This window comes from Phalangium opilio, unplaced genomic scaffold, assembly GCF_054372755.1.
Source record: "Phalangium opilio isolate 3A_F unplaced genomic scaffold, DU_Popi_V2 ptg000031l_1, whole genome shotgun sequence".
NCBI classification, from domain to species: domain Eukaryota; kingdom Metazoa; phylum Arthropoda; class Arachnida; order Opiliones; family Phalangiidae; genus Phalangium; species Phalangium opilio.
Genome location: NW_028324158.1, coordinates 5,474,835 through 5,500,603, shown reverse-complemented (window position 1 = coordinate 5,500,603; position 25,769 = coordinate 5,474,835). Strand labels below are relative to the sequence as shown.

Below are 25,769 nucleotides of genomic sequence, written 5' to 3'. Positions count from 1 at the left end.
CCGCCCCCACAACGCCATGTTTCAACCTCTCAGAAACCTAGCGATATCAGAAGTATATAATACTTCTCTTCGAGAGAAGTGTACCACAAAGCGGGGTAAGTGTAACGTCACTCTTCCCAACATCGGAACATTTAGAGCAAGGTTACTAAACCGAATCACATACGCAATAAATAGTTCCCTCATCATTACTCTATTAGCGCTTAACTATTTGACAAGACGCGCTTGTGCATTTTGTCCCTCGTCAAGACGAGGTTTGTGGGATGATTGCTAGGGATTTAATGCCAAACAATTATAGAATTCACCTTACGGTGCGATGCCCATTTGTAGTTTGATGAGCGGGAAAGCAAACTAAAAGAGTTAGCCTGGGAAGAATGACGTTACATAACTGAAGTATTAAGAGGATACAGAGTGTCATCCTTCTTCTCTTATCCCCTTCTTGCGATATGAATTCCACTGGTGGCTTCTATTTTAATCCAAAAATGTGAATAAAAACCTAACAAGCTGTGTTAAAAAAATGTAATTTTCACAATACATTGGCATTTGGCAAACAAACAAATTTGTAGCTTCTACCAGTGGTCTAATTATAGAGGTCATAGGGAATGCCTCTCTTCCCCAACGAACCATATAAACTGTTTGAAAAATATTTCTCACACAAAGTAAAACGGTAAACAGCGCCATCTGGTCAAATACTACAGCGAGCGTAATAATATTACATAAGTCTATCATTGTTGCCACGTAGAGGAAAATTTCTCTTCCCCCTCTATGGTTCTACTCCTTGTGACGAAGGTATTTCACGACACAAAAAGAGGTTGGCGCTAAAATCATCTACAGTTCTCCCAACACAAAGAAAAAAACCCCAAAAAAACTAAAAAAAAAAAAAAAAAAACAAGATGGTACTCACACTCAATCTTCCTTTTGCGATTTATAGCCAAAGGGGTTTGTTGGTTTGTTTGTTATTTGTTCATTTTAATTTTTAATGTTTTTAATGGGTTTGAATTTATAATATTTTTCACTTGGACATTCTATTCCCGAGAATGCCGTGTTTTAAACTGGATTTGAGCAAGCCTCCGCCGCTTCGTGTGGTGCTAGTGTTCCTTAAACTTCCCCCCATACGATCTAAGGAACCTGTTTTAGTCGAAGGCAAAGTCGATCGTTGATCCTCTATTCTCCCGCCTTGAAACCGCAAGATTAAGTTGAAAAAATCATCATCGGGAACGGTAGAGTTATTTCCCGACAGCCTATTTTTCGTTTCGTCGCTACCCCCTTCGGTAGCAACGACGCTATTGGGTGTTGCGGCTATACCATTTTCATTGTTATTCGACAATTGCGGCAAATGATTCGCTTCCACGCCACCCAAATTGGGCATACTGCTACGTTGATCTTCAATCCTCGTTGCCTAATTATTTAAAAATTGGCTTAAGACTTAAAAAAGGGTTATTATCCTAAGCATCCCCTTTCTTTCCGCTAAGCCTTCATTTTTATAAACAAAATATCAGGGGTGTGGGTACCCGAAAATGCCGGGTACCCGACACGATCCCCGAAAATGCCGGGTACCCGACACGATCCCCGAAAATGCCGGGTACCCGACACGATCCCCGAAAATGCCGGGTACCCGACACGATCCCCGAAAATGCCGGGTACCCGACACGATCCCCGAAAATGCCGGGTACCCGACCCGATCCCCGAAAATGCCGGGTACCCGACCCGATCCCCGAAAATGCCGGGTACCCGACCCGATCCCCGAAAATGCCGGGTACCCGACCCGATCCCCGAAAATGCCGGGTACCCGACCCGATCCCCGAAAATGCCGGGTACCCGACCCGATCCCCGAAAATGCCGGGTACCCGACCCGATCCCCGAAAATGCCGGGTACCCGACCCGATCCCCGAAAATGCCGGGTACCCGACCCGATCCCCGAAAATGCCGGGTACCCGACCCGATCCCCGAAAATGCCGGGTACCCGACCCGATCCCCGAAAATGCCGGGTACCCGACCCGATCCCCGAAAATGCCGGGTACCCGACCCGATACCCGAAAATGCCGGGTACCCGACCCGATACCCGAAAATCCCGGGTACCCGACCCGATACCCGAAAATCCCGGGTACCCGACCCGATACCCGAAAATCCCGGGTACCCGACCCGATACCCGAAAATCCCGGGTACCCGACCCGATACCCGAAAATCCCGGGTACCCGACCCGATACCCGAAAATCCCGGGTACCCGACCCGATACCCGAAAATCCCGGGTACCCGACCCGATACCCGAAAATCCCGGGTACCCGACCCGATACCCGAAAATCCCGGGTACCCGACCCGATACCCGAAAATCCCGGGTACCCGACCCGATACCCGAAAATCCCGGGTACCCGACCCGAAAATCCCGGGTACCCGACCCGATACCCGAAAATCCCGGGTACCCGGCCCGAAAATCCCGGGTACCCGACCCGATACCCGAAAATCCCGGGTACCCGACCCGATACCCGAAAATCCCGGGTACCCGACCCGATACCCGAAAATCCCGGGTACCCGACCCGATACCCGAAAATCCCGGGTACCCGACCCGATACATATATTTTTTAGGACCCGAACGGGTACCCGACCCGATACATATATTTTTTAGGACCCGAACGGGTACCCGATTCCCAATTTTAAGCCTTTGCCAACAACCACAGTGACGAGTCTGACAAAATCCCCAAGTGTCCAGTTACCGCGCATGTTTTAATACTTCTGCCTTTCATAATTAACTAATTTAATTAGTAAAAAGTTATTAATTAATATTGTTTAATGAATTACACTATGGGATAATGGCTCAGCTTTGAAATCTAGCTTTTAAGTATCTGTACCCAACCTGAGGCTGAAACCCAAAAATCACTACCCACCACGCAACACTACCAAAATACTAAAATAAAGCAATCAAAACTTAGGAAGCGGGTATCTTCAATTCACCCGAGATTAATGAAAATTGCTACTTAATTAACTATTCTTAAAAAATAAATAAAATTAACTAATTACCTGACACCTCATTAGCATATCAAAAAAGTCATCATCTGGCAATGGAGTGGACGTATCTACAGACATTCGGTGCGAGATTAAAGAGTGTCTGGCCTGTTGTAAAATAGGGTTACTGGTATCTAATGGTATAATGGGTGATGGTTCAGACGCGCTCGGTGAAATGGGCAAAGGTTCTACGTAGCTGGAGGAAACCGGAAGTTGCGGCGGTTGAATTGGATTTGAAATTGCAGGGCCAGCCGCGACGCTTCTAACGCTGTTTTGGCGACTATTATTTACAACAACAACAACCGCGTTGCTAGGATTGTGATTTTCGAGGGTGTGCTGAGGAGCTAAACCCGGTAACGTTGGTAAACTTGCCCGCTGTTCATCCATACGTCGACTTTGCATGCCCGCAATTAAGTCAAACAAATCATCTCCACTTTTGCCACTCTCAGCCGAAACTGAACCTATTAAAAATATGGAACAAACGTTTGCGTGAAATATTACAGAAATTGAATTTTTGCGCTTATCTTTTTCAAATAAAACTAGGGGTGAATGATATTAACGATTCTATCCGATTATTTAAATTACGCGAGATAACCAATTACTTAACCTAACGAAACCAATTAAAAACCGATTTTTACCGACTACCCGCCTCGTTTTCGGCCGACTACCCGCCTCGTTTTCGGCCGACTACCCGCCTCGTTTTCGGCCGACTACCCGCCTCGTTTTCGGCCGACTACCCGCCTCGTTTTCGGCCGACTACCCGCCTCGTTTTCGGCCGACAACCCGCCTCGTTTTCGGCCGACAACCCGCCTCGTTTTCGGCCGACAACCCGCCTCGTTTTCGGCCGACAACCCGCCTCGTTTTCGGCCGACAACCCGCCTCGTTTTCGGCCGACAACCCGCCTCGTTTACGCCGACAACCCCCCCTCGTTTACGCCGACTACCCGCCTCGTTTACGCCGACTACCCGCCTCGTTTACGCCCACAACCCGCCTCGTTTACGCCGACTACCCGCCTCGTTTACGCCGACTACCCGCCTCGTTTACGCCGACTACCCGCCTCGTCGGGTTTTTACCGACAATCAACCGATTTTGACAAATTATTAACCGAAATATTAGTAAATTAAGCTTGAACCGATCAATTGGTTAAAATATTTCATATTGGTTTGTGCCCTTAACTGTTTAGAACTATTACACAAGGACATGAAACGTCTTACCTTCTCTTGTTCTTTCAAACGAGGCGCGTTCAGCTTCTAAGAAATTGCTACTGCTACAAGGAGAGATATTGGCAGCCGCTCCTAATCTCAAAGACCCTCTCGATTCGCTAGTTCCAACGACGTTAGAACTTAAATCGGGCAATTCATCTTTTCCTTCCAAGGCTTCGACATCGCACCTTTGGTCATCCATTCTTTCACTTTGAAATCGACTTAGAAGATCAAAGAATGAATCCCCTTCTTCGCCACCACCACCTTGACTGCCTTCTGATAATGACGTTTTCTTGTTACCCAAAGGAGAAATGGAGTTTTTATTTAAACTGTACGAAGACGCGGTTTTACTTCCACTCGGAAGTTCCATTTCGTTAGTGGAGTTTTGTGGCATTAGAAAAGAGTTTTGGGTGTTGACATTCTCTTTGTTCTCGCCTCGAATATTCTATAAGAATAAATGAGACCCAATTAAAACCACGTACTAAACAGGGTTCATACAATACAACTTTTGGGAAACAAATTTCCCTGAGATTTATGGGAAGTTTTTCCCCATATACTTCCCTGAGTTTCACAGGTTTTCCCTGTATATGGGTGGAGTATCCTATGGAGCATATGTTAACGAAGGATGGGGGGGGGATAAATTGGACTATAACATACTCAAAGGACATCTCCCTATCTCTAATATAACCAGAGTTATGAGCCTCCAAAGTATAGTGTAATGTTAATCCTATGGAGGGTGGTATGTTCACGAACATTTTGCTCAATTACTCGGCCCCTGTTTGATGCAAATTTCCCTGAATTTTACTAAAAATTCGGAAATTTCCCTGAATTTTACTAAAAATTCGAAATTTCCCTGAATTTTACTAAAAATTCGAAATTTCCCTGAATTTTACTAAAAATTCGAAATTTCCCTGAATTTTACTAAAAATTCGAAATTTCCCTGAATTTTACTAAAAATTCGAAATTTCCCTGAATTTTACTAAAAATTCGAAATTTCCCTGAATTTTACTAAAAATTCTAAATTTCCCTGAATTTTACTAAAAATTCGAAATTTCCCTGAATTTTACTAAAAATTCGAGATTTCCCTGAATTTTACTAAAAATTCGAGATTTCCCTGAATTTTACTAAAAATTCGAGATTTCCCTGAATTTTACTAAAAATTCGAAATTTCCCTTAATTTTACTAAAAATTCGAAATTTCCCTTAATTTTACTAAAAATTTGGAAATTTCCCTGAATTTTACTAAAAATTTGGAAATTTCCCTGAATTTTACTAAAAATTCGAGATTTCCCTGAATTTTACTAAAAATTCGAAATTTCCCTTAATTTTACTAAAAATTCGAAATTTCCCTTAATTTTACTAAAAATTCGAAATTTCCCTTAATTTTACTAAAAATTCGAAATTTCCCTTAATTTTACTAAAAATTCGAAATTTCCCTTAATTTTACTAAAAATTTGGAAATTTCCCTTAATTTTACTAAAAATTTGGAAATTTCCCTTAATTTTACTAAAAATTTGGAAATTTCCCTTAATTTTACTAAAAATTTGGAAATTTCCCTTAATTTTACTAAAAATTTGGAAATTTCCCTTAATTTTACAAAAAATTTGGAAATTTCCCTGAATTTTACTAAAAATTTGGAAATTTCCCTTAATTTCACTAAAAATTCCTGGAGGTTTATGTAAACTATTTATTTCCCTGATTTTTCCCGGTTTTCCAGATTTGTATGAACCCTGACTAAAGGAAAGTAAAAATGTAGGTATCTTAATAGTTACATTATCTTTCGAGTCGGGCGTCATTTTAAGCAAGTCCATATTCTCCATGCTCGTCCGTCGGAACCTATTCTTCCTATTCGGAGAACCATCGGATACCAATTTATTCAAATTGGGTCCGCTGTTACTCGTAGGAGGAATGCCACCGGTGACAAAAGCTTTCTCCGAAGTTGGAGTTCCCTGAGTGCTAGAGAAACCAAGAATCTTGCCGAGATCACTAATACTAATTTGGGCTGTAACTTGACCACTGTAGTCTCCAATCTGAAGAGAAATGACGCTTTACTTTTGAAATACATTACTTAAACCGCGTCAATACCTCTTTCGAGATTGCTAAGTGTTTATTAGCATATTGTAGCGCTGTTTCGTGACTCCCCATTGCTGAATGAGCATTTCCCAAACTCCAATACGCTCTACTTTCCCCGACTTTGTCCCTGAGCTCCTGAGCAATTCGCAAATGTCTTAAATGATACTCAACCGCCGTTGGGTAATCCCTCAGCAGAGTGTAAGTGTTGCCCAAACTATAACACGCCTGAGCTTCAACGGCTCTGTCACCTAATTCTTCCGCCAAGTGCAGAGTTTTTCTATTAAAAACATAAAAACAAGAGATTACTAAATTTTTAGCAACAAAAGTAACAGAGTTCATACAATACAACTTTTGGAAAACAAATTTCCCTGAGATTTCCAGGTTTTTCCCCATATACATACTTCCCTGAATTTTAAAGAGTTACGAGCCTCCAAAGTTTAATGTAATGCTATTTCTATGGAGGGGGTTGTTTGTTTACTTTTTGCTTAATTACTCGGCCCCTGTTTGTCGTAGCCCAAAGTTTTAAGTATGGTTGGATGGGGGACAAATAGGACTATAACATACTCAAAGGACATCCCCATATCTCTAATATAACCAGAGTTATAAGCCTCCAAAGTATAGTGTAATGTTAATCCTATGGAGGGTATGTTCACGGACATTTTGCTTAATTACTCGGCCCCTGTTTGTCGTAGCCCTAATTTTTTAGTATTGTTGGATAGGGGGCAAATAGGACTATAACATAGTCAAAGGGCATCCCTGTATCTCTAGTAGAACCAGAGTTATGAGCCTCCAAAATACGGGTGTAATGTTAATCCTATGGAGGGAATGTTTACGGACATTTTGCTCAATTACTCGGCCCCTGCTTGTCGTAGTCCCAAGTCTTTAGTACGGTTGGATGGGGTACAAATTGGACTATAACATACTCAAAGGACATCCCCGTATCTCTAGTAGAACCACAGTTATGAGCCTCCAAAATATAGTGTAATGTTAATCCTATGGAGGGGGCTATGTTCACTAACATTTTGCTTAATAACTTGGCCCCTGTTTGACGCAAATTTAACCCTGATTTCCCTGAATTTCACTAAAAATTCTAAATTTCCCTGAATTTTCCATGAGGTTTTTGTCACCAATTTATTTCCCTGATTTTTCCAGGTTTTCCAGGTTTGTATGAACCCTGAGTAATTAAAAATTAAATAGTTATTTATTTACTTGAAAAAATTGGCTGCCGATTCAAATTCGCCTAAAAAAATGTGAGCATTGCCAAGATTGTTATAGGCACGACGTTCGGCTGACTTGTCACCAAATTCCTTTGCCAGTTTTAACCTCTGTAACAATCAAATTTTAATAAAAATTAGTTTCAAAATATGAAAATCTAAAGTGCAGGGCCCCAGCCGAATTTTGAAAATATTTATAGGAATTATAGGACATTTTTCGTGAAAATATAGGATTTTATAGGACGTTTTTCCAGAATTATAGGATTATATAGGACACTAAAATGTTAATTTTTATTTTTTTTTAAAAAAAACCAGTAGTAAAAACAAAGGCCGAGTATTTAAAGTGTTAGTGACATAATTTTTGTCATCCTCAAACTAAAAATGCGAAAAAAATCCTTGAAAAATCTAGTTTATTATGATATGTTTACTTTTGTATTTGGTTTCGTAGAAATTTGTAAAATTGCAATCAAAGTTTAGTGTTTGGAAAAGGCCTAGTTAAAATTTTGTTTCGCTTAATGACGTAGTAAGGAGAAACTTTCACTCTAGATGTCGCTCACGTGACGCCTGTTAGTGTCTCAGTCTAAGTGTTAAGCCTATTTTATTCATATTCGCGCGGCATTAGTAGACTCAGGAGTCTCGGGCGCACGCGTTTGGCTTTTCCGCGAGATGCCGTGAGTGACGTAGCAAGGAGAAAACCCGCCAAAAATCTTCTCCGCAAATTTGCTTTTGCCCCCCAAATTTCAAGTTTTCAAAGTGTTTTTTCTGTGTTTTCCTTCATATTTAAATATTAATCAAGCATATTTTTGGAATCAGAAGAGTTTAAACTCTCAAAAAAGTAAGGTTTTCTTTAGAATTGAGATAATTTTTAAATCACGTCGCTATTCCTTTAAAAAAATGTTCAAAAACATACTTTCCATAGGATAGCATTACACTATACTTTGGAGGCTCAGAACTCTGGTTATATTAGAGATACGGGGATGTCCTTGGAGTATGTTATAGTCCTATTTGCCCCCCATCCAAACATACAAAAAACTTAGGGCTACGACAAACAGGGGCCGAGTAATTAAGCAAAATGTTCTGGATCATTCCCTCCATAGGATTAACATTACACTATACTTTGGAGGCTCATAACTCTGGTTCTACTAGAGATACGGGGATCTCCTTTGTGTATGTTATAGTGCTATTTGTCCCCCATACAATCATACAAAAAACTTAGGGCTACGACAAACAGGGGCCGAGTAATTAAGCAAAATGTTCATAAACATACTCCCCTCCATAGGAAGAGCATTACACGCAATTTTGGAGTTTCATAACTCTGGTTCTATTACTAGAGTATGTTATAGTCCTATTTGCCCCCAATCCAACCATACTAAAAACTTAGGGCTGTGACAAACAGGGGCTTCCAGAATAATAGAATTATATAGGACACTAAAATAAATGGTGGTGCACACTGAACGATCTGTTATCAGAAATATAATATACCGAGCTATTTTTAACTAATTAAGCTACAATACGAGGGAAACCATCCCCATTTCATGATATTTTTTAGACCTGAATCCCGGTTCAACAGATGGTTTGCTTAGAATTCACCCAAATTTCAAAGCTCTAGGATTTTTGGCGATTTTAACCAAAATTATAGGATTTTACAGGATTTTTGGCAATTTTAACCAAAATTATAGGATTTTTGGCGATTTTAACCAAAATTATAGGATTTTATAGGATTTTTGGCGATTTTAACCAAAATTATAGGATTTTATAGGATTTTTGGCGATTTTAACCAAAATTATAGGATTTTATAGGATTTTTGGCGATTTTAACCAAAATTATAGGATTTTATAGGATTTTTGGCGATTTTAACCAAAATTATAGGATTTTTGGCGATTTTAACCAAAATTATAGGATTTTTGGCGATTTTAACCAAAATTATAGGATTTTATAGGATTTTTGGCGATTTTAACCAAAATTATAGGATTTTTGGCGATTTTAACCAAAATTATAGGATTTTATAGGATTTTTGGCGATTTTAACCAAAATTATAGGATTTTTGGCGATTTTAACCAAAATTATAGGATTTTATAGGACCTCTGGGGGCCCTGATATGAAAATCTAAAGTGAAATTTAATTTTAAACTTGCCTCTTGATGAAACGATATTGCTTGACTGAAATTACCCAACAAATAATGTGTGTTGCCAAGGTTACCATATGCGCGACCTTGGGCTAATCTGTCCCCTAATTCAGTCATAAGTTTCAAATTTTCTCTATACAATACAAACAATTAGATTAAGTTGCAAATATTCAACTTCATACTAAAGAACTTACTCGTAATATTCAACAGCGTTCTGCAGACATAGTCTAACTTCTTCGGGAAATTCACCAGGATCTTGATGTCCAATTCCAGCCATGTGTTTTCCTTTTGTGTGATATACATTCCCAAGATTGTAAAGGGCCCGACTTTCGCCAACTTTATCTCCAAGATCTCTCGAAATGTCTAAATGACGTTTGCAGCATAAAACAGCTTCGTCAAACCTTCCCATCATTTTGAGCGAATTTCCTAAGTTTCCACTAGCTTTAGCTTCACCCAAACGGTCCGATATTGCTCTGATTATTAAACAGGTTTGATTTTATAAAAGAAATCATAAATAAGCCATAGAAATCTTACCTGGCAACTGTCAGATCTAATTTGTGAAATTCCATCGCTTTGGAATAGTTCCCAATGTAAAAATATGCATTCCCTAATTGACTATAAATGGCACTGAGGGTTTTTAGATCATCAGTTCCAACTTGAATAGCCGCTTCAAAAAATGCCACTCCGCCTTGAAAATCTCCCGCTTTGCATAATCGTTCCCCCTCCAATGCTAGTTCTAAACATGTATTTCCACTCCCTGCCATGTCTTGATTTTCAGTTTCCATAATACACTGCAATTTTTAACATAAACAATTCTAGTTCACAGCATAGACATTACTACTCGGTTCTAATCACATTCAACTACAATTATAAATACTAATTTATCTGCTATAGACAGTTATTTTCGCGGGATTACCGTTAGAAAAACTACCTATTTAATTTAACAGTAACTATTCACTGATTAACAGATTAAAGGCTTAGAAAGACAAGGTAATAACGACCAAGGCTTAAGTTTGAAAGAACCCCAATAACACTTACCTTTCAACGGCTTTTCATAAAATGCGTGGATGGTGCAAGAACAACATACATTACCGTAAACAATACCAAATCTTTACAAGTCAAAATACTTCACTTTGTATATAAAATTAAACTAAGGTAAACAATTACAAACGGTAAACATAAACAACTGGGCGAGGTCAAAAAGCCGTTAACGAAGCCCTGTAGGATGTATCGTCAGGCCGGGTCTTCTGATTGGTCAAAAGCTTTACCCTTAAAATTTCTCCAATATTTTTTATTAGTAGTTTTTATTCATGGCGCACTCTGTCACGCAAAATCATCCTTTAATTTGAGGGCATTGAGAATAAGTTTAAATATTCAATTATTCTTAGATTTTTATGTTAAAAATTTTCAAGTGTTATTTTTCGGTATAATATTGCTGCACAGTCGCTAAACTTTCAAATTATTTTGACTGCACGAATTCATGATCGAAATTTATTTGAAATTTTGGATTTAAACCAGGGCAACGACCAGGGATTAATAGTTTGGGTTGGAAATCAGGCGGAAAGTTAATCATAATATGACAATCAAAAATGACGTCACGATGGTTCCAGTACGCGCGGTTTTAAATCAGAATTTTCATTTCCTAAATGCGAAAAACAAATTCCGAGCTTGCCACGGTTCAAACCTGTAATCTTCTGATCCTTACTCAGACTCCAGCGTGATAATGATGCGATGCCAAGACTATATTTCAGTATTTCAACTGAAATATCTTACCTACAACCTAAACAGCATCAAAATTTATTTCCGAGCTTGCCAGGATTCGAACCTGGAATCTTCTGATCCGTAGTCAGACGCGTTATCCGTTGCGCCACAAGCCCGTGTAATATTCATTCAAAATGCGATAGAAAGACTACATCTTTCCTCTAATCCGAGTTTACAATAATTTGTTTCATTTTAATATTTATGGCGGGACCCTATATAATAAATTAATTTGTGCCTGTAAAATTGTCATATTAATTTTTTTCCCTCTCTCGAATTTTGAGATTTTTCCCGTGATTCCGTCGGATTTTGTGATTTCTTTTGATTTTGGATTTCGTAAATTTCGTAATGGATTACACGATTTCTTTACTGATTTTGTTTCTGAATTTGTGATTTCGCTTCTGATTTTATGATTTCTTTGTTGATTTTATGATTTCTTTGTTGATTTTTTTGTGATTTCTTTACTGATTTTGTGATTTCGGATTTTTTATTTGATTTCTAAATCAGCATTGATTTCGGATTTCTTAAGTTGGATTTCACGGGTAGTGTACGGGATTTCATGAATGACCGACCCCTCGAAAAAAACCTTTGAAGTGCCAACCTCCAGGGGTAAATCTAGTGATGTTTTTCCTACGGGCCCCTGTAGAACTCCTCCCCGCAATACACAGATGTACGATACTTTTATAAAATATCCGTCTAAACGCCTTACCTGTTTTCCAGATTATTACAAATTGTTAAAGAGGGTAATTTTGAAAATCAAAACAACACTTGAATAATTTTTCAAAATACCTGTGCCTTTTGTATCGGACCACACGAAAATGTGGTTTTCTAACAAGATACGACGTAATCATTATGTCTAAGTCATTTATAATAGCACAAAAATCATTAGCGAGCTTGATTGCATTCGAACTCATAGTGCTAACACTAGTTCAAAAATCAGACGCGTTATCCCTTGCACCACAAGCCAATGCTACTTCTGTGTAAAATGCGATAACCCTAGTCGATCGCCGTGTTACCGAGTGTTACCCTTGTCCCTGCACTTTAGATCTTGAAGTTGGACCCGATGTTTTTAGATTGGTGTCTATCTGGAATAGATCTAGACTGATAGGTGTATAAGTCTATTAGTGTAAGCAAATATGTTCATTTGGTGTATGTGGAATAAACGAAAACAACAGATAATGTGTTAAGAACAGTGTGGAATGGAAGGCGACTGGCAGATGGAGGAGTGGAGTAATTCTTTGTGAAATAATAGGATGGAGAAACTGTATTGTCTAAATTATGCTATTTTTATTTTAAAATTTGGGAAACGTCCTAAAGCACTTTGGGAAATGGTGACCACTTCCTCGCATTCGTAATCTAAAAACACAGCGAGCAACAGACAGCCACGGAGCGAATTTATGCAGAAACATCGTAATTGATAACACGAATCATCGTCTTACTTCCATTTGACAACTATCAGGGTCACTCTTTTTGAACACTTGGGGTTATTAGGCTAGCTTGACCACTGAAAATTTCAGCTATTTCGCTTTTCAAACCTTTTTACGTTCCCAAACGCGTACGCGAGAACGTACGTACGTGTCAAGGTATCAGCTGTAGTTACAATTCCTCCTTCTATAGGTAAATCTTCCGTATCGATTTGGCTGAGAAGTTGGCCGATATTTATAGCGGCCCCCTCTTCCGTCTGAAACTAATGCTCATAATACTTCCAGAAGTAGATTGTTACATAGTGGATGCATATGAATGTCTTTGATCCAGTGTGCTCCAAAGAGCGCGTAAATCCTACAGTTTGAATTTGAAGTCCATTGTTGTTCGTCGATAGTCAATTTCCCCGGGTTATTCTCTTCGCTCGAGCTGTTTTTGGTCTCATCATTAGCCTCCTCTAAATTAGGCCTTCGGACATTTCTTAAATTGTTGCCCCCCTTCAAACTAGTACCTTTAGCTCTAAGGTTTTTACACGGAGCAAAATATTTTTCAATAAAATAAGGGACGTTTCATCCAAGTGCATTATGCTATCTCGATTTCATTTTCATTAAATATTCAAATTAGCTTATTGGTCCGTAACTTCAAATATAAAGAGGGAAAACATTTTAATATTATTACATTTAGGACTTTGAAATGCAGTGACCTTCCAAATCACGATGAAAATAATATTTAACATTTCAATCAAGCCTTCGTATCTCAAATGCAAACTTGTAGAGTAAAAATTAACAGAAACCCGATACTCAAGTGCTCGATTAATTACTTGAAGTGGACTAAATAGGAAATGGTCAAACAGTTACATCATGATAGACTTGACATACGTCGATGTTAATTTAGGTATACTTGCATAAAATGTTATTTCAAACCCAACTATCACAGTATGACGCGATAATCTGATAAGCAATTAGTACAACGTCACGGCGTTACATTTCACCCAAAAATTTGAGCCAGCTTACTTTACACATCGAGTAAAAAAGATATCCAATGCCATCATGACGCAGTGAGCACGTATGAGAAAGAGATTCAAAGAGGGAAGAGGGAAGGTAACTAAAACAGCACAGTCCGATATCTCTCTCGAGCAACTACCTCGGGGGACGGCCGAGGAGCCTAACGTCACGAGATCCGTTAATAAGGAAATTCAAAATGGGGTAAATACGAAAAGACGGTAAGAGGCAAACACGGAGATCAGTGTGGTTAACTGTAGCCTCGACTGTTTCCTCTCGGTTGCGCCGAATGCGCATCTGCATAACTCTGATACCGAGCCACAGGTTGGTACCGGTTATGAAAGTGGGCCAGGTGGAAAACTTTCCGAGTTTCCTCCTCATACGTGCTCAGTGGTTTCAGGTTTTCCAATCCTCAAGATTTATCCCCTTAGCTGAGAAGACAACGTGAACGTCATAGTCTAAAGGTAATTTGGTGTTTATACCTCTGCGCTTTTGAATAACACAACAGAGGCGATAGCCTAAGGGGAAGCGATCCTTCCAGAGACAGCCTTTGATGTTCGGTGTGCACGTCGTGCGATTAGCTTCTAAATCATAATATTCGTAGCTGCCGCTGCCGCTTGGAGTAACGTTGGACTCGTGGTTCAAGCACGCTCGCTCGCTCGCTTCCCCCGTCACCCGGGGGAGTCCGTTTTCCAAAAGGCGTTGACTGGGGTTGTAAGGCGCGAGTTTAGGCTGCTGGGCTCCCTCCCCCCGCTTTTCCAGCTATATGATCGATCCGTAAAAATACGTTGTCCCTTTACGACTACTACCGGCCTTCGCCGTGGCAGCGGTGGGGTTAGGCGCTAAAATACGTTCCTCTTTTTAGTGAGAGTCACGCGTAGCGTAAATATAGCCTTAGCCTACCGAGTAGTCCCCCTTTTTGCCACGAAAAATCTCGATAGGATTCGGATAGATTCGATAGAGTGTACGACCCCGAAACCCCCTATCGAAAACCCCCTCCGGAATCCGAAAATAGTGGACCCCCTTTTTACTTCCTTTCTTCGCTATAATAAACGTAATCCAGTCCGGCAGAAAGATTTTTCAACGAGAGGGACTTCCCCCGATGGATAAGAGCCGCAACGGCATGCCGCCTAGAAACGTCGTCTACGGAGGTCGATCGGAACTACTCTACCCTTCCAAATCGACGGATTAATCTAATAGCCATCGAAGGATTTTGAGAAGAAAAAAAATAATAATAAAAAAGCCAACGTCATAGCCAAAAGTCCGCGTGTCGGGTAATCAAACCCCTCCCGGAAAAGGTCTAAGATACATAGGCTAATATGTTGGTTGAGTGTGATACCACCTTCGAAGAGTGACCGAGGCTTAACAGGGAAGTCCCTTCCGGTTTTTGGGTTGACCATTTCGCCGTAGATATTCCGTGGACGTTCGCGAGAGGTGTATTCCAGTCTTGTTTTCGTTGTTTTTAAAGTGACCGAACGTCGCCAAGCCAGGCTATGAACACGATCACCTGATAAAATAAAACCCGCGGTTGAAAAAAGCATGAAAGCTTGGCGACTCTGGATTACAAGATGGCTTATACTGATGGTGCTAGGTCTGATGAATTCAACCGGTGTCTGGGGGTAAGTGCTCTACATGTAATAGTCTGATAAAAATCCTTGTTTCCTATACTCACTAACGCGAAGAAATACGTCGAAAATTACCCTTAGAGATAAGGGAAAGTACTCCTTGTTTGTTTTTGACGTACTTTCCATCATAATCTCGATAAATACGATGCCAATTTAATATAAACCCAGGCCTAAATAAGACTCGAGCAAGGCTAAGTATACATTAATGCAGATAATTTACATTTTAAAACGGAAATTGAAGTCTAAATCATAAGAAGTATTTGAAAAAACTGTCGGTGCAGGAAAGATTCCATATCATGCAAAGATTGGATTAGAGAAAGTACTTTTTAACGATGTAATTTGATAGGAATTTGGCTGCTGCATAAAAACTATGCATTGGTTTTATGCTCTCTGGTAGCATTTCTTTGAACTCCATTGCATTTTGTTTCCCTGACAGAATCTACTTTTACTATACGATTGTGCATGCGTTCTTAAACTCAGTTGTTAGAGGAAAATTAAAATTCCCGTAACTTTGAGCTGTTTTAACAGATTAGGGAATCTGCCAGTAGGATGCAAAGATAAACAGTTTTAATCAACTTGAACTTGGGTGTTCGACAATTTTTATGCACAGCATATGAGTATTTCTTCATAGACTCCTTATGTTCAGTTTCAATTTTATAAAATGGAATTTTTTAGTTTAACTTCATTTTAAGGGTAAAAATGAGGAATTTCTAACGGAAGGTTAAGAGTCATTAAACCTTGAACAAAATTCTCTCTCCATTCTCCTTAAACCAACAAGGTTGAATGCAGATAATTGACCCTAACAAGTGTTTCAGAATCAAAGGAGTAAAAATTGAAACAGTTCATAAGATCGAAAACGAGGAAAAAGGATACGTAAAATATAAATTTGACCTAAAAGGTCACGAAAATGTCAGTAACAATTATTGACCATTAGCATCAAGGAAATTTTAAGTTTCCTACAAAAAATTATTGAAAGACAATTTTGACAAGAGTGAGATGAAACTTAATATTTCGTAAATACACTTTTTTAGCTTAAGTTTATCACAGTAGTACATATTGTTTATTTATTTTCCATTGAAAGAATAATCATAGATAAGTCATTTAATTTATTGATAGAGCATTACTTGCACTGTGAGAACTTCTTAAACCGATTAAAAAGGATAAAATAAAGTCAATAAATCACTTATTATAAATTATTATAAGAAAGAACAAAGGCATATGCTTTAATGAATAAAATAAGAAATTTAAGACTTTCATTTAAGCAAAATGAAATTATCTATTTAAAAATTTCAATGACCTAATTCGTAGCGTGAGAAGAAAGCTTTAGGCTTCGAAAAGGCTTTTTGATTTCAAAACCACGTGTTAATCTTTCTTGATATAAAAGTATACGCCTACCATAACTTCTTAATTACTTTAAATCAATTAATATTAATTAATTAATAAAACTAAAGGTCCTAGTTGTACATTAATTTGATTCAACTTTAAACACAATAATTACACAAATACGAATGTTGAATCCTATTTCTAATTTAAGAAATTCTGTATAGTTCAGAATTAAATAGACAATATGATATTAGTCTCTTCTATAAGGTAAATATATTAAACGAATCTCTTAATTCCAATTATGGATATGGATGACATGTATAATAATGTATTTCCCCATGCAGTAGGCAAACTCATAGATATCAGAACTATCATGAAATTAAATCATCTGTATTTATAAGGTAGCTAATAATAATATCACGGGTGTATTTTTCAGGAGAGAAAGGTACGTGTAGTTACTATAGCAAAAGTAACGTTATTTTTTCAATAATTATAACGCTATAGAAGTCAATGAACTCTTTTAAAAAAAATTTGAAATTCAGAAATTTTGTATACAATTTTTTTTTCTATATTGTGATATACCACATCAATAGTTATCATGTCTGGGATTAAATGGGTGTGTTTTTGCGCCTTTGTTGCTCTTTCTTGGGTGGACTGGATTCAACTTGTAGCTCCTCCCCTTACGCGTTGATAGTGGAAACATTTACCTGTTAATCCTTCATAATATTTATGCCTTTATTGTAACTAAATTATCAATTGATTTGAGATTACTTTCCTTAGACATTTGAAAAGTCAAGACTAGGAATGACATATGATTTCTACATTTTTAAAATTATGGTACACGACCATAATTTCTTGATAAATCCTATATTTTAGCTCAGAATTGTTTTAGGGCATATTTCGCAGTTTGCTTATCGGAGCAAAGGTGTTAGAAAGTTTCAGACAGTATTACATTGACTTCGCTATTCCACTTGTGTACCAAATCCACACTATTACTTTGCCACTATCCCTTCATCTGTCAACTATGCCGTCCATTCCACATAGGCACCAATCTGTACGTATTGACTTCTAACACCACCAAGTCTTCATCTACCCCACATAGACGCCAATTTGCACTTATTGGCTTCTCTTCATCTATCCCAAATAGACACCAATTTGCACTTATCGGTTTCCACCACCACCATCTTCTGGTCTTTTTTTATCCCACATAGACACCAATCTTTACTTACTGGCTCCTATAACACCACCATCTTCTGATATTTGTTTAGCTCACAGAGACACCAATCTGTGCTTATTGACTTCTAATACCACCATCTTCAAGTATTTCTCTGTCCCGCATAGACACCAATCTGTACATATCCGTCATACCGGCTTCTAACACCACCATCTTCTGGACTTTGTTATCCCACAAAGACACCAATCTGTATTTATAGGCTTCTACCACCGCATTCTTCAGGTCTTTGTCTATCCCACATACACACCAATCTTTACATATCCGTCATATCGACACCAATCTGTATTTAAAGACCGCATTCTTCAGGTCTTTGTCTATTCCACATAGACACCAATCCTTACTTATTGGCATCTAACACCACAATCTTTAAATCTTTTGTTTATCCCACACAAACACCAATCTGTAACAAATTTCATTCTCTATTTTACGAAAATTTCTTTTCATATTTTAGACCAATATCCTTTTATAGAAATTAAAAAGTGGTCACCCTTATTGTCTACCTTTTCAGTTTACCATATTTATGTTTATGTTCATTATATCTATGTGTAGGCAGTCAGTCAATGCAATTTTTATTTCGAGCCTAAGTGTGTTATATATATATATATATATAGGTCTCTACGCTCCGGTAGCGCAGCTATATAATAATATACTGGCCTCATTTAAAAAATCGATATGGTAATATAAATGCACAGACGACGTTAATAACACGAGCCAAACTGCCGCTCGTGTACGAGTATGTATAAAGGTTGTTATAAAAGTGGGCAGCAGCCTATAAGGAGGTGAAACAGAAGCGGCGCGTAGAAGGTGTGTGCGCCTATGGAGGAGAATAGGTACCAACTCGTCGGTCTATGTGCAACCACCAACTATGTATGGCCTTATATACCGCGTGGTTTTACCTCCCGTTCTTATTGTGTACGTCTACATTTCAAAGATAGATTTTGAAGACGAATGTTAGGTCTAAAGGTTCCTGCTCTAATGAGTACCCAGGAAGTGTTAGTTTTAACTTGGTTCCGTATAGGATTTATGCGTTGAGAATTATAATTTAGACTGTGACGTCATACTAACAACACGACGAATTCAAAATATTGAGAATTTTTTTACTTACTAAAAGAAAAGATCCCGTTTTTACACATTATAGCTTAAAAGAACGGCCTTTTTCTAAATTTAAAAGGAAAAATATTGAAAAAAAATGATCTTATTACAAAATAATTAGCATTAAATTAGTCTTAAAAACGAGAACTATGCGTGACTTTTGCTAGCCAGAACCCCTTACCCTACGGGATTGGTTAAACAAATTCTATGCGGGTTCTAGCTAGCAGACACCTCTAAACATGGCGAGGCAGTAGTCAGCGTTTTTAAGACCAATTAAATGGTAACTACTTTTAAATAAGAGATAATTCATTTTTTTAATATTTTCCCTTATTTTTAGAAAAAGGCCGTTCTTTTAAGGTACAATGTTATGTTGCCTAAACCTTTCCTCTAAGTTATTATTAAAATTTTACCATAGAAATTTAAAAAATTAAGTGATTTGAAAACGGAAATTCACTGTTTATAAATCAATAAGTAGTTTTTATTATGATAATCATTCCTAAAGTTATCATACATTCGTTACTTGGAAATCATGCATTTTTGAGATTTATCTTGATAAGGAATTCTAGTTTTCTTCATGAACAACTAAGTCGTTTCGATGTTTTCAAGCGATATTTTGAATCTTCCATGGAGCATTAATTTCGAACTTTACTAAATCCCACGAGGTCATACTGTTCAAGAAATTAACAAAAAATGTATTCTACACTTCAATTTCATTAAAATTGAAATTTCAAAAGAATTAAGCCTAATTTAATAATGAAAATGGTAAAGAATCTTTGAATTTTCCCTGACTAATTGTGAAAGAAGTTACGTCTAAAGTGCTTGATATTTTCGTACACATATTGGTGCTAACTCAAGTTATAAAAATTCTCTGATTGATAGCAAAGATTTATCTAAAATTTTCCTTTGATCAAAAACTCATATTTTCCAATTTGATGTGACTTTTAGTATGCGCGGATGTATTGAGGGTAAGCATTTCTACAGGCGCCTATTGGAAATACATGAGACCGAATGCCCCTGTAGGAGAGCTTCTCTCGGATTTTTATTTAAACAATTATGAACGTTATCTAAACAATTCAAACATTAGTTAAGCAATCCAAACATTAGTTAAGCGATCCAAACACTATGTAGACAATCAAAAAATTAATTTGAACATCGAAACGATAAATTTAATCTTAACATTATAAACATGATAAATTTAATCTTAATATTATAAACATGATAAATTTAATCTTAATATTATAAACATGATAAATTTAATCTTAATATTATAAACATGATAAATTTAATCTCAATATTATAAACATGATAAATTTAATCTTAATATTATAAACATGATAAATTTAATCTTAATATTATAAACATGATAAATTTAATCTTAACCTTATAAACATGATAAATGATTCCTAGCATAATAAACATGAAACATTTAATCTTAACATTGAAAACATGATTTTTTCAATAATAAATATTGTAAATTTGATTTATTCAATATAAAGATTCTGCTCAGTTCATCGAGATCTAAAAATTCTAAAAAGTGCAATCGAAACTAAACATTTCAATCTACCTAAACAAGATTCAAAATTATATTTGTAGGCTAACAATCTTGAGCGCAAATATCTTCTTTTAATGCAAAATCCCGTACAACAGACATTAAATTGTTTATTTTAAACCTATTTATCCGAATAAAAGCATTTGCACATATGTTATGAAAATCATAATGGATTGAACAAATTGTAAAACTGACCTAGAAGCCTTTTGTGCAATAATCGTTTAACCCCGTTGGTAATACCGCATAGGTTGTTATAAATCACCTTGGAAAATACAGTTTTTCCTTGAAAAAAGACTATATTAGGGGAAGGGGTAGAAAAAGGAAAAAAATCGAAACAGAGCCTAACACGCCAAGGTAAAGACATATCAACCCACCCTCCCGCTTAACTGTTTATTTCTACCCACAGCATAAGTTCATAAGATATGTTCCATAAGTTTCTCACTGGTTATTGAGAGCTTGTCATGAAGTGACGTATAGGTCATAGATTCGAGGTAAAGCCACACCTGGTGAGATAGGCGCTGTCAAAGGTTTAGTATAGACTAAGTAAGAAGATCAACTGCAAAATTAACCGAGTGCATTGTCAATTCTCGCTTGTCGTTCTCGAACTAGCTCGAGCTGTAAGTCTCTAGCATATACGAGAGAGACGTAGGTCATAGATTCTCGTAAAGCGACGCCTGGTGAGGCTCTGTCAAAGGCTAAGCACAGACTAAATAAGAAAATAAACTACAAAACCGTGTCTAGTCATTTCTCGTGTCGTTCTCGAACTAGCTTGAGCTGTAAGTCTAATGCATTGCGAAGTATAGGTAGTATCATACTTATGGAACGTATCTTATAAACTTATGTTTTACCCACAGTCATTCTTAGTAAGCCTCTAGAAGCCACTCCACGTTCTAAATTCTGTACCCTAGTATTGGCCGCTCGTTCCAATTTCTATCCCCATTTTTCCGAGCATTTTTTCTCCCGCTCTCTCTCTCTCTCTCTCTCTCTCTCTCTCTCTCTCTCTCTCTCTCTCTCTCTCTCTCTCTCTCTCTCTCTCTCTCTCTCTCTCTCTCTCTCTCTCTCTCTCTCTCTCTCTCTTTCTGTGTCTCTCCCAGAGTCATTGTTTTCCGAAAATAGGGCAATTTACTTTCCATTGCTAGCTTTTGGAGCATTTTTTCGAGTATCGTCGAAGAACTATCCTTAAAATGGCCCCACGAGAAGTATCGGTTTTATATTTCTGTATTTTCACCAATAAATCTATAATATATCCCACTGGACTTACAAGCCTCACGATATTTTTTGGAAGAGAAATGGTGACGTTGGGCCACTGAGTTTGTAAATTTATGTGTAATATTATGTTTGGTATAGAAACAAACGTACAGGGTGTTTCTGATAAGTCTGCCACAAATCAAGGTCAGATGTTCTTTGGGTCGAAAATGATCTTAGAGATGTCGACAATCTTGCCACTGTTTTCAATTTAAGATTTTCCGAGCATTTTACGGATGACCCCTTAAATTTAATTAAGAATTTTAAAGGACAATACTAAATACTAATTTAATTAGAAAATTAAATGACAATACTAAGTACTAATTTAATTAGAAAATTAAATGACAATACTAAATACTAATTTAATTAGAAAATTAAATGACAATACTAAATACTAATTTATTTAGAAAATTAAATGACAATACTAAACAGTAATTAAATTAAGGGGTCATCCCTAAAATACTCAAATCATAACTCGAAAACAGTGACCCTTGTGACAAAATGGAGATAGAAGTTACATTTCCCTTTCAAAATAGCATAAAGAGCATCCAATTAATTTATAATTCCAGGCTAATCAGAAACACCCTGTATATACCCGCTATACCACTGTCCCTGGTGTCAAGTTTGCTGTAATAAATGAGATATTTCTAATTAATATGTAATGCAATTTTATCGCGTGTTGGAGAGCAAATAAAGCAAGAGTATCCAACTCGAATATTGAGTATAGAAAGAGCTAGGCAGATGGACGTGCCCTTTCCCCTCATAATGGCGGAAACCTTTATAGAGTGGAAGGGATTTTCACCCCTTCGCATCAGCATTAGTAAACGTTGGAGTTGTTATGATAATATCAGGAATACATACAATTAATTGGAATTAATGTGTAGCCAAGCATTTTCTCAACTTATATAGGCGGATTTTGTGCTAGACTTGTCATTATGTATGACGAATTTTACCTCGCGAATAATCTATCACGTTACGACTTGCATCTTGCGCGCTGGCCTGACCTCGCGTTGCTACCAATCAATCAATGAAATTACAGTTAGAAGTACGTCAGAATTATGAGGCGTGACGGACAGTAATTTCTCAGGCCCGACCCACGAAACCCGAATTGAAATTAACGTTGGAAATATGGGCGCACCATGATTCCAATTATCTGTATGTATTCCTGATAATATCAAAACCGGGTTTGCATCAGTAAACGCGACTAGTTCAGTTGTTGAAGAGGGTATCTCGACCGCATTGGCTTGCAGCGAACTCGCGAAGGTTTAATTTAAACTTAATGAACTGGGACGATCTACACTCCTGCTGTGTCAACCTATAAACCTAATTTAGATTTATTGATGTCAAGAATGAAATTTAATATCTCAAGTGACTAAAAATATTTTATCTCTATGTTGCGATAAAATTTCTGCTTGCCAAATTTCGATTTAAATGCTTTAGGGAAATTTTGAACATTCTTCATCTGAGGAATTTAATATTATATGTTAAATTTTCGTTCCATGGTTGATCTAAACTTCGTTGTTTTCTTTTATAAAAGGACTGCTACTTCATGGATTTTTAAAAAAATTATTTATTACTTTAAAATAATGGGAGCTTTCGGACCGTGGTCCTTCTTCAGCCGATACAATTTCTAATTTGAGGAATTTAATGTGAACTTTTTTGTATTTATTAGTCTGAAATTACAGTAGTTTTTTAAAAACGGGAATTTACCAATGAATTATCACTGAGTTTTATTAAAAATAGTATTTACCAATGAATTATCTACTCAAATTTATTAAAAATAGTATTTACCAATGAATTATCAACAGAACTTTATTAAAGTAGTATTTACCAATGAATTATGAAAAGAATGTTTAATGTACATGAAAAAAGTCATTTACAGACTCAAATTTATTAAAAATAGTATTTAGTAATGATTTATCTACTCAAAATTTATTAAAAACAGTATTTACCCATGAATTATCCACACAAATTTATTAAAAATAGTATTTAGTAATGATTTATCTACTCAAAATTTATTAAAAACAGTATTTACCCATGAATTATCCACACAAATTTATTAAAGTAGTATTAGCAATGAATTATCTACTCAAATTTATTAAAAAATAGTATTTACCAATGAATTATCTACTCAAATTTATAAAAAAATAGTATTTAAAAATGAATTATCTACTCAAATTTATTAAAATAGTATATACCGTTTTGTCATTAATTTAAGCTACTTAATTAACAATTGCACACCAAAAATTGGTAAAATAATTCTTAATTGTTCTTTTATAAGAAAAATTACAATAGCACTATTAAGTAAGGTATGCTAATTTAAACCTTTAATATAAAGGGCATTTGGTAATTAAATTGCCCACTCATTTCTATTTACGTAATCTCGCGATTTCAAAAAAATCACGTTTAAAATTAAATTTACTAATATAAGTTAATAGCTACATAAAAGTTTCTTATACTTTAACAATAAACATCGCACGTCCCTCACGTGGAATGTATTTCCTAAACCAATACTTTGTTCTGACATCCATCTTCTTTCGTGTTATATTATGTTAGTCGCAGACATGTCTTTCTAAGTTGCTATGCCAGTCTAAGACAATAAAGGTGGACCCGCAAAAAAATAAAATGCTCTTCGATGTAGTCAAGAGTCACTACGGGTTTATGTTGGCAAGAGGTCCACGAGCAACAGATAGGCTAACATTTGGAGGATATCCAAAAAGATTCCCTTAGGCTTCACTATATCTCCACGGTATATACCCTGGCCGATTTCTTTTCCTGACTATTCCCATAAACAACCCCGCGAGAATCCCCGATTTCTCTTCTATTTTTTTTCTCTCGCCCAGGAACGTTGGAATCTCCGCGCTTTTATAAAGGGGGTAATCACTTCGTTGCAATTGCAATTTTTAGGAATAGTTCTTTGTGAAAAGCTGTATCTGTGAAATAAGCAATCCGAACAGCCATAACTTTATAAGATATGTTCCATAAGTATACTTTGTAATGCTAGAGTCTTACAGATCGAGAACGACACCAGAATTGACTACACTTGGCAAATTTTGCAGTCCATCTCCCTATTTAGTCTGTACTAAGCCTTTGACAGCGCCTTACCATGCGTAGCTTTACGAGAATCTACGACGTTTCACCGACGTCACCCAGTGACAAACTTATCAAACATATCTTATGAACTTATGCTACTAGTTTCATAGCTCCCAGTGAAATCCACTCACTGACTGTTTGATCACTGATCACTGTGTGCTTAGAACAGTACTTGATCCACAATGCTCAAATTAGTTTTCCATAGCTGGATTTCCAATAAGAAATATTTTTTAATCCGCGGCCGTTTTTGAAGTTGTTTACAAATATTAGAGCACAACAATTATGCCGTTTAACAAAAATTTGCAAAGTATTATGGGTTCAGTTATATTCTTAGGCATCGTCGTTCTCTTTAAATTAATCATGTTTTATTATTTCATACATTCTTCTCGCTTCTATCATAATGTACTTCAAGTCTCAAGAAAATTATAGCAACGAAGTGAAGTAGCTTTGTTTGTTGGTATTTCATTAACTTTCGTAACCATTTATATTCAAATAAGTTTCGTTCAAATGTCAGTAGAAAAATACGAGGATTTCTCTCAAGGTCAAGAAGGGTCATGAACTCTATGAAGTGTCAGCTACTTTATGGTGGAGCTCCCATGCATAGGATACCTCTCGTAAATCGTGTACCTTCTAGAAAATTCTGATTGTTTACTATAATTTTCAAGGTTTTTCTGTGACAATGGAAGAAATATTTATGTTTTCTACAGTAGGGAATTAATTTTTCTGCAGTATTTTTCGTCTTTCCTGAGAATGTCGATAAAACGTTGTCGGTATTCGAGAATATTGTTGAAGACATTTTTAGTTTTTGAGAATATCG

The 25,769-nt window shown here is 36.9% G+C and overlaps 2 protein-coding genes and 1 non-coding gene across 3 annotated transcripts in view; 1 reads left to right on the top strand and 2 right to left on the bottom strand.

The window, feature by feature from the left end:
- Positions 1-964: 964 nt before the first annotated feature.
- Positions 965-10,858, bottom strand: LOC149690180 (G protein-signaling modulator 2-like). The gene is made up of 10 exons (XM_089869698.1): positions 10,649-10,858; positions 10,145-10,401; positions 9,805-10,083; positions 9,620-9,743; positions 7,481-7,596; positions 6,284-6,548; positions 5,971-6,228; positions 4,212-4,644; positions 3,013-3,458; positions 965-1,396 (listed from the first exon to the last, which is right to left on the bottom strand). The coding sequence occupies exons 2-10, from the start codon at positions 10,393-10,395 to the stop codon at positions 1,010-1,012; spliced, it is 2,559 nt and encodes an 852-aa protein (XP_089725824.1). The 5' UTR covers positions 10,396-10,401; positions 10,649-10,858; the 3' UTR covers positions 965-1,009.
- Positions 10,859-11,414: 556 nt separating this feature from the next.
- Positions 11,415-11,487, bottom strand: TRNAR-ACG (transfer RNA arginine (anticodon ACG)). Its single transcript has one exon. It is a non-coding gene; the product is annotated as a tRNA-Arg (tRNA).
- Positions 11,488-14,537: 3,050 nt separating this feature from the next.
- The window catches only part of LOC149690174 (gamma-aminobutyric acid receptor subunit beta-like), a 209,052-nt gene continuing 197,820 nt past the window's right edge, over positions 14,538-25,769 (top strand). Inside the window, exon 1 of the mRNA XM_089869697.1 lies at positions 14,538-15,410. Coding sequence (XP_089725823.1) covers positions 15,331-15,410 — 80 coding nt within the window. The 5' untranslated portion in view covers positions 14,538-15,330. The remainder of the gene's footprint in view (positions 15,411-25,769) is intronic.

Coding starts and splice junctions, on each gene's coding strand:
- LOC149690180 (XM_089869698.1), bottom strand. CDS start 10,395: ATGGAAACTGAAAATCAAGACATGGCAGGGAGTGGAAATACATGTTTA. Junction 9,744..9,804: donor AACGCTGTTGAATATTACGA/GTAAGTTCTTTA, acceptor TGTATTGTATAG/AGAAAATTTGAAACTTATGA. Junction 6,549..7,480: donor TCGGCAGCCAATTTTTTCAA/GTAAATAAATAA, acceptor TGTTTTTAATAG/AAAAACTCTGCACTTGGCGG.